This window comes from Corvus brachyrhynchos, unplaced genomic scaffold (genome assembly GCF_000691975.1).
Source record: "Corvus brachyrhynchos isolate BGI_N302 unplaced genomic scaffold, ASM69197v1 scaffold6, whole genome shotgun sequence".
In the NCBI taxonomy this organism is placed as follows: Eukaryota; Metazoa; Chordata; class Aves; order Passeriformes; family Corvidae; genus Corvus; species Corvus brachyrhynchos.
The window spans coordinates 1823067-1832793 of NW_008238632.1; the positions used below are offsets into that span (position 1 = coordinate 1823067).

General features: G+C 39.1%; 1 protein-coding gene across 1 annotated transcript in view; it reads left to right on the plus strand.

Moving 5' to 3' along the window:
- Positions 1 to 699: 699 nt before the first annotated feature.
- Positions 700 to 9727, plus strand: part of PEX7 (peroxisomal biogenesis factor 7) — a 62591-nt gene continuing 53563 nt past the window's right edge. Inside the window, exon 1 of the mRNA XM_017737260.1 lies at positions 700 to 706. Coding sequence (XP_017592749.1) covers position 706 — 1 coding nt within the window. The 5' untranslated portion in view covers positions 700 to 705. The remainder of the gene's footprint in view (positions 707 to 9727) is intronic.

Here is a 9727-nt window from a genome sequence, read left to right on the forward strand (position 1 = left end):
AACCTTCCTGTAAACTGAAAGTATCTGAAAAACATCAGACTGAGAGAACAAACAGCTGGCACAGCCAACATGAAATACATTCCTTAGCCACCCTGACCGGAAGAGGAAAGGATATGAGGCAACCCGCAAGGAGACAAGATCGAGAATAACATGAAACCACACCTTTAGGCAATCTCAACACAGGTTGCTGCAGTCCTGCTTTTGGTCTGTCCTCTGGAATGCATGCTCAGCTCACAGAACCTACTCAACAGAAGGCTAACCAGAAGGAAGTAAAGGAGTGAGTTAGCAATCAGGCCAGCTCTATGACCTACCTCATCACGTAATTCTCCGAACACTGGTGAAGCACCAGGGAGAAGTGTGTTAGTCTTGCTTCTCATCCACTTAAGCTGCCATGGGACTGCATCTCAAAGGATACAATGTTCTCAACTCTTCCAGCAGTCCTACTTAATGAAAGTAAGTGCACAGAAAAATGGATTTTATGATCTTCCTACCCTACTTAGCACTGCAGCTAGAGTGAGGCAGCAGTATACTCCTAGCAGGAGGACAATTCTCTTTTCTGATATTGATATGCACATTGCAGTAACTGTCATCTTGCTTGTATTTATTTATCGGCATAGAGGATTATTTGAAAATGTGTCATTCAGGCCTTTCAGTGTTAGAAGTCTGAGACAGTTCTACTGCAAAAGTACTTGACATTACTACGGCAGTAGTTCTAAATCATAGAATCATAGAATGGTTCAGGTTGGAAGGGACATCAAAGTTCACCTAATTCCAACCCTGCTGCCTTGGGCAGGGATGCCACTCAATAGATCAGGGTGCTCAGGGCCCATTCAAAGTGGCATTGAACACTTCCAGGGATGGGTCATCCACAACTTTTGGGCAATCTGTTCCAGTGCTTCATCACCTGCTGAGTGAAGAATTTCTTCATAACAGCTACTCTAAACCTGCCCTCTTTCCATCTGAAAACCAGTTTTAACCTTTCAGTTTAAAACCATTCCCCCTTTTCCTGTCACTATCTGTCCATATAAAAGTCTCTCTCCCTCCTTTTTATAAAGCTCCTTAAGGTACTTAAAGGCCACAATGAGGTCACCGTGAAGTCTTCTCCATGTTGAACAACCCCTGCTCTCTGTGTCTGTAAATCAGTATATTCAATTCATAACGAATAAGGAATATATAATTTCTTATGAACTGAATTAAATCTTGAAGACGGGCATCTGCCAGTTTGCCACCAGCCACAGCATAAACTGAAATCCACTAAGGTTTGGAATGTCTGCCTACCAGGAAATTTTTCAACTGAAGCTACTGTTAAAGAACTTGAACAGAGAGGATACAGAGACAAGTATCAGGTTGTCAACTCACTGATCATTCAAAGCAAAGACACTTCTGGGATGCTGCACAAAACAGACCAAAATGCAAGCAGTTAAGCAACAAAATGGACTGGAAATTTTCCAGTTCACACCCATTTGGCAGGGCTTGCTGCAAAAACTCTTGCTTTAGTTTAGTCCATTTTCCCAGTGCTTTTATTGCATTTTGGCCTTCTTGCATCAGCTGGAAAAGGGAGATCATAGTTTCCGGTAACAGAATTACCGGCAAGAATCCCCATTTTCTTGTTTCTTTTGTGGAATGCTTTTAGAACACATACATACTTTTAAGACTTTCTCCATTTACCTCAGAATTGTGAAATACACCCAAATGTGTTGAAGTATTTAAACCATGTTAAATCCACTTCGCACTTGAATGGCCTCCACAAGCTTTTGGTGCTATTAAGCCTCAATGAAATAAGTGCATTTGAGTAAATGTTCAATATAAGCTCTTTGAGTGGCTACTAAATCCAGCCTGAGACACTTCTCATCTGTAAACAGAGCATTCTGCAATACACCCTGAGACTGATCCAGCAAAAAATCTGCTAGCACAGCTGGGCTGGGCTGCACCACAGTCTCAGCTCTAGACAGTGCTGCCCATATAGGCTCCAGCCTAAAAGGCTTGTCCAGAACCAAGTATACACCACTAGTTCCCAGCTCTAGCCAAGGCCAAAGGGCTTCCTTCCTCATGCTGAGAGGTTGACAAAGTACTTTCTCTCCAGCTACAGACCTGGGCTCTGCACAGCCATGGGAAGTTCAGACTTCACCACTGGGGGTGGCCTTCTATGGCTGTAGTAAGTCAGTGTACTCCCATGCTGCCCTTGGCCTGTGGCAGCAAGCAGAAGAGGGAAAAAACCACCTCTGTTCACTCTGAAGTAGGGGTAGGAAATAATGCCTCAAGAACAGACCAGGATTGGGCACTGCTGCAAGACCCCAGCGCTTCCTCAAAGAGAATAGCATTGGTCTCATCAGGCTGCTCTCATGGCAAAGGTAGGGTCTCTCCTCCCCTCCTTCCTTTAGAATCACATCACTAAAGAACATGCTGCTTCCCTGCTCTACAGGTACCCTTTCAAAAAAAATAATAAAACCTGCTTTGTATAGCAATAATATAGCCATAGAGGATATTTTGGAAGGGCTATTTTTTTTCTGGCTTGCCCTGCAATGTCTGCCATATGTGTCATATGTGGCACCCTCACTATACACGGAGCTGTTGCTCCTGGTCAATAAATCAGGAAAATTCCCAAAATAATAAAAACACTGAAAGACATAAAAGGAAACTAGAACAACCAAGGTTGTGAGTTACAGTCTCAAAACAAACAAACAAACAAATCCCTCTTTGAGAATCCCTGTTTCTCTTCTAATTAACATGCAGTCATAAATATAGCTGTGAAAATTGGAGTCTTCACAGTCTTGAAAGGTAAATAATAAACAAATATTGAATGAATTAATCACGGAACTTTACCTCCACAAGTTTCATCATAATAAGCAAAAGAAAATAGTTTGTGCACAGCAACTTGCATGATTTGCAAGGTCACTGAAAACCCTTGTAAGAGATTACATATTGAAGGACTCCAAGTATCAAATGAAGTATATTTATTTTTATATGAAGTAATAGTGAAGTTCAGTTCTGCAGAAAACAAACTGAAACTGATCTCAGGGAAACAGAGAACATAAATACACAGGACTTCATCTTATTTACACAAGTAACAATCACTTCTTTTCTACTGAAAGAGATCAGGATGGTGTCACTGAGCTTTTTGCAATTGCACTTGATCTGGGAATGATGACGACATTCAGAACGGACAAAATTCCGCTCCCAAGGAGATTTGGAAGGATTCTCTGTTCTTCACACCAACTGCCTGGCAAAAACTTCTCATTTCCAACTGTGATCTGGAAGACAAGGGTACATTCAAGAGGCAAATGGCTTCTGCCCTTCTCCACAGATGCCACATGTCACTTCCATTGATGGCAAGAGCTGCAAGGAGTGAGTGAAGAGATGATGCAGCACACAATCAAAAACCTGGATTTCACCATCATGCCACATTATTGAAAGCATAACCAGTAGTCAGCATGCATACATTCAGGTTAAAGTCAATCCATTTTCACTCAAATCAGCTATAAGGTTCCTGGAGGAAGGTCAAGAAACCTTATCTGAGATACTGCATTGAAAGGCAGTAATAAACCAATAAACACAAAATTATGGCATACATCTAGTGTGCTTCCCTTCAGAGACATTCTTCTATAGAGAAAAGGCAGTACTATCATGCTTTAAAAAGTATGTGTAGCTGCAAAAAATCATACTGAAGGTGGAGCAGTGGAAGTAGGAGCATTTAATCTTATGGGTGTGCCTCTACGGTGGAGTTAAATGAAGCACTTTGCTACTGTGTCAAGATAAATTTATCCCAAGCAGGAGGGGCCCAACTTCAGAACTATAAATGAATTCCTACGGAGGTACAACTGTACCTTTAATTCTGGTACATCTTTGGGTCTTCCTTGTTCATCCAGGGCTTCCTGTGGTACAGTCAGATGACTTGTGCACACTGCGGATTAGACTTCTGCCAGAAGTTTAACCTGCATCTTCACACTTCACAGACTGCAGGTCTCGGTCTATAAGTCCCTAATAAGCCAGAAAGACTGTTCTGAAAGCAGCATTAAAACTGTATCAGACAGATATTGTGTGAAGGGGAAGAAAACCACATAAATTCTGCAAGAACTGCAGATAACTCTTCTGTGGAGATATCACTGAAAAACTGTCTTCACCACTGAAAGCACCAGCTGCTTACTCACCCAGAGTGCACTCTCTGCAAGAGACACCCACTGACACAATCAGCAAGCAAGTCCCAGAGCAACTCATTTACTTTATTACAGTAAGGGAGAAATCCAGAGCCAAATTTTTACAAGGGTGTCTAGCTCTTAAATCAAAATACACGTTTCTTGTGGGATTTGAAAGAGCACTGATTCCCACTAGCTTCAAATGATTCAGACTGTGGGAAATCTTTAAGCCCCATACTGCATCTAAACTCATCCCAATGTTTATGAATAAAGGCAGACACGATTTAGAAGAGAATTCAACTCTGGCATGCTGTTGTTAATAGCTGATCAGCAGCTCTTCATAACTGAAATATTATACCTGCATCACTCAAGGCATAAATTTGGTCTCAGAGGAAAAAAGTAATATAAACCAAAAAAGCAGCCTGTGCTTGTATGTCAAGCTCAGCCGGAGGTTCATGTTCTCTTGGAACACAAACAATTACAAACTTCTTACAGAAATCTACCCATCAGTAATTACCGGAAAATCCCCCATTGTCAAAGCAGATTCTTCTGTCATCTGTCACACACACATGTTCTGCTGTATGAGATGACTTTGCTGACTGCTGCAGATGTTTATCTCATTCTAACAAATGCTGTACTTCTTAGTGTGTCTGTACTGCTGAGTATAAACCCCCAGAGAAGCCATACTGAAGAAGTGGTAGGAGACTACTGTGGACAGTGGATGTTTGGGGACAATCTAAAGCAGGGAGCCCACAAGGAAAGATGTGAATCCCAGCAATAACTTCCATTTTATTAACCACAGACTTGTAAAATCCCTGTCATTATAGAGCCGCTGAGGTTTTTTAATTCCTTTGTGTTTAACTTACAAATAAACTTACAGGTTTTCTATACATGCAAATACAACAACTCCAATAGAGACTGCTCCAAAGGCACTGGGGAAAAGAGGAACAAGTTTTAAATTATCAGGACCAGAGAATACACTCAAAATTCAGCTGTTCTATACCAAGACAAAAGAAAACAAACTGCCATAAAAATGAAATTTTCACTTGCTTAATTTAGTTTAATTTAAGACATAACAAAGGGTGAAATTACTGAGGACAATGGTGCTAAAGGATGCGTGTAAGGCCTTTTCCACTTTTCACTTGAAACCTTTGGGCTTTAACACAACTTGTTTCAGCTGTTGTCTCTTGCTACATTTACAGTTTTTCGTATTGTGCTTCTTTACTTTGGAAAGATACTAAAAAAAGAAGTCAAATTATTATCATGACTTCAGCAAATTCAAGAGTCATTTCTTTATGACACATCCTGTTCAGAGCTACAGAAATGTAAACTGCAGAAAAATCAAGCTTTCTTCTGCATTACTCAAAAAGCATTCATCTAGCTCCATTCAGCATTTTCTCCAGTGGGGAATATACTTAGATGATGTCTGCTAATACAGATGCCCCACAAGTTTTGCATCTTTACTGTAATTTAAGACAGCCTAATAATTTCATAACCTGCATTCCTCCCACCACTTCAAATATCATGAAGTATTTCTAAACTAGCTCTATCGCCCTGATGCACTTAAAAGAGAAAGTACCATTTCAAAAGCCTAACTTCTAGTAACTTCCAGCAGCTTCTAAATAATCCAACATAAGCCTTCATTTGGACTCTCTAGTTAGCTGTCTCACTGATAGCAGCTCAGTAAATAAACACTGTAAGAGCATACCCTTAAATGTTACTTATGCTACAGACATGGCTGGAAATTCACACCCATGGCAGACTCTGCACAAGCCTCTCAGCCTCTCAGCTGTAGCAGAGACCCCAGGAAGCTCTTTCTGCACAGCAGAGCTACAAACTGCTGTGACAGGCCAGTGACAGAGTCTGAAAGAGAACCAAGGCCTCACAGCCCACATACATGGAGTGGGTGTATCTGCTGCGCTCCTCTACTTCAGACAGAAGCTGATGGAATTATCAGTTTTCCAGTCACCTATTGACAAGTAGCCTAATGAGAGTAGTGCAGTACAATACCAATATTGGAATTTGGTTATAAAAATTTACAGCTGGTCCAGCAATGGAAATATTTGTGAATATGTTGTTTCAAATCCCACAACTTTTTCATAAATTGAGAAGATCTCCACTAGCACTATGAGCACACAAACTTTGTATCAGGACTACAGATTTTTTTCCAGACTCATCATTTTTGTTGTAGATGACATTCAGATGCTTTAGAATTAAATACTCTTCTGGGTTGAAGATGTGCCATGAATTTGGTTTAGGTTTCTAATGCTGATTTCTAAGGAAGTCTGGAATCAAAAGGAGCTTTATAACCCACCCCACCTAAACATTACAATACGTGCTGTGCATTCCGACACAAAGATTCTGTACTCATAATACTTAGCATCCCTGACATGATTATAGTCATACTCTAAAGACAGACATCAGCTCTACTCTGCACACCATTATTAACCTACTCGGCACCTCTTGCTCCAACTCATCACTTGCATCATATTGCTGCTGAAATACAGAATTTTTCAACATGATTTCCACTGACAGTGGGACTAAACTTCTTTTTATTTTTTTAGTAGTTGTCCTGGACTCTGAAATTGGACAAGAATAATGCATCAGGATAATTTCTCCCGCTACACTAATAAGAACTATAATTTGATTCTCCAGTCATGATGCTATAGAAACAGTAGTGGGGATACAGCAGCGCCTGGGGCATGAGGGGGGTGTCAAAAAGAAGTAAAATAAGATATGAATATAAGTGCTGCATAATCACAGGAAGTATGTGCAGTATTTCAAGTGTTTGACAAAACTCTGTCAGTGAAATTAAAAAATATTAATCAGGAGGCACAGATAAAAAGGTGGTGAAAAACACCTAATTGTTCTGACAGACAATGTGGAATAAAATAAAGCTTGTGATTATTCTCTCTGCTAGTGAATTTTTTGCTCCTACAAAGATTTAATATGGTAGGACATGTGCCGTTTTTTATCACAGTAAATATATACGCCAACTTCTAGACTCAAGAACAACAGTTTTGAATAGAATATAACCTCATTTGGGTTTAAGAGGGAAGTTTGCATTAGTGTGTCACAATCATGAACTTCAGGAAACTTATATAAAGGCATGAATCCCACTTCAAAAAAAATAGCATCATAGAACTTATCATATTTAGAGGAAGAAACCACAAGAATGCTGTTGAGCCCTGGTACTGTTTTACTGCACTTCTGTGTGCCTGTAAATGTTTCTAAATTGCACAATCCGCAAATGTCCTGTAGAATCTGCAGAAACAACTTAGGTGTAGAGCATCTTTGAAGTAAAGTTCACCTTCACACAAGTGACTGTACTAGTTCTCTGAACTTTTTGTCATTTTTGATACCAAGAGTCTTCCCAAGAACATAGCACACTACGTTTCCAAGCCCAGCAAGCCAACACTGCCAATCTCAAGCCCAAGCCTGCATGAATTCTGAGAGCAATAATGCTGAATTCCAGAAATGAAGATATTAAACCTATTTTATCATCTCTTATTTGATGAACTGTATTTTAGTTGATCATTGCTGTTCTGGAGAATTATCTCAATAGCCTGACACAACAGTGTTAGTAGAAAATGCTATCTATCCTAAGGGCCATTGACGGATGAAACTTGAGCATAAGAAGCTTATGAAACTGAAATTCCACATTATAAGATAACTTGAAAGTTAGAAGGACAGTTTTATATGAAAAGCACATCAGTCAAGCTGTTTAGCATGAGAACCAACCTAAAACAAGTGACTGCACAGATTAGAAAACCCATATCCGCCTCAGTCCCTGTGTGATCTTTATCTTCCACCAGTCCCTCTGAGACTGTATTTAAAAGTCAGAATGCCCAATACTGTGCATCTAGCAAATTACCATACAAATCCCTGCTTAATTCTAAAAACATGTGTGAAGAAATTACCTTGACTTAGGGCACCTCCCTCCCATGAAGAGCTGACTCAGATTGCTGATTCATGCGACTTTTTTTCCTTTTACCATACTTTTACCTGTTTTGTTTTTCTCAAACACTTTGTTCAGCCAGTCCTTGATGCACTTATGTAACACAAAGTGACTGTGTAAAAATCTGCTCAGAAACAAAATCATTCTAATTTCAATTGCCAAAAAAAGATAGGGAAAAAAAATAAAAAAGAGGAAGAATGCTTACCTAAGCCAAGCAAACTCTAAGTACTTTACACTCATTTATGGCTGTTTCCAAAAGAAACTGAGCAATTAAAGAAAAATAAAGAGGATATGCAGATCTGGTCATTAAAATTTAGAGAAAATTCCATTTAATTGCAAAATCAATGGTTTCAGTGACTTTTAAAATACCATGATTACCTACTGCACTGTAGAATGGTGTCTCAGATACATCTTGGCATACTAAAATATTCCTATTAAAATATTTCTGAAGTATTTCGAAATTAAGTTGAATTTAAGAGATACCTGTAATTCACCCGCACAAGCTTAAAATTACTGGAGAAAGAAAGACAGAAAGACAGAAAGAAAGAAAGAAAGACTCTCACTGTACTCTCTTTACAAAGGAAAAGAGTCCTTAAGACAGCTGATCAAATCCAGATACATCAAGTTTTGCAAGAAATTGAACTACATTTTCCTCTCCTTACCTTCCTCTTTAAGTAGAGGAAAATGTGATAAATATTGAAATCTCTATTTTTGTCAGACACTTCTACAGTTTTCAGGGCTCACTTGACACTTGCTTCTCAAGAAATAAATTTTTTTGCTGAAATCAAGTGGAGTTTAAGCCATGCAATCAGAAATGCTAGACTAGGCTCATTCTTAATATTTGGTGCATGCATGGTTCCATTATACATGGCTGGCACCTACTCACTAAATATGCACTGCTAATTATGTCTCAGCATTTAAGGGCCATAGTTGACTGCAGCTGGCAGAAGGAGGATTATTAGTAGGCTAATCTACATTTAGAGCGGATGATGAGTATTTTCATCTAAGATATTTTACTTAATACTCCTTCAGGTTCTCTTTGAAGCAGTGAAAGGCATGAAGCAAACATGCATCAGAAATCACCAAGACTTCAGATTATGTTATACATAGCAAAAATTAAGATATTTAAAAGGGAAGCCTTAACGATGTACAGCTATATTATACTGTAGGTCTATCCCTGTAAATCACAGTTAATTTACATGCATTATGAGAGGTTTTGTTTTGTTTCGTTTTGTTTCATACAAACACAGTTATAAGTTTGATTTTCCCAACCTTCATGAAATCACCTTATTCTTGTAACTTAGCTGGCCTTTACAACGAATCCAGGAAGACTTCATACCCTGAATATGACCAGTTAACTGTCACGTAATTTCACTGCTGCATTTTTATTTCATATTTAGTCATGCTGTGCTATTTTCATACACTATTCTTCCTAAATAACATAGTGTGCAGATATTCTTTATGGTATTACTAATATCACATTTGACCACTGAAAGCACACAGCAGAAGAGGACAAGAAGGATAAGAGAGAAGGAGTTTAGGTCACCTACAAATATTCTGTCCCACCACCCTGTTAAAGCAGTTAAAAAAAAAAAAAAGATCTGTGCAAAAGCAACACCCTCCATGGCTGTTTTGT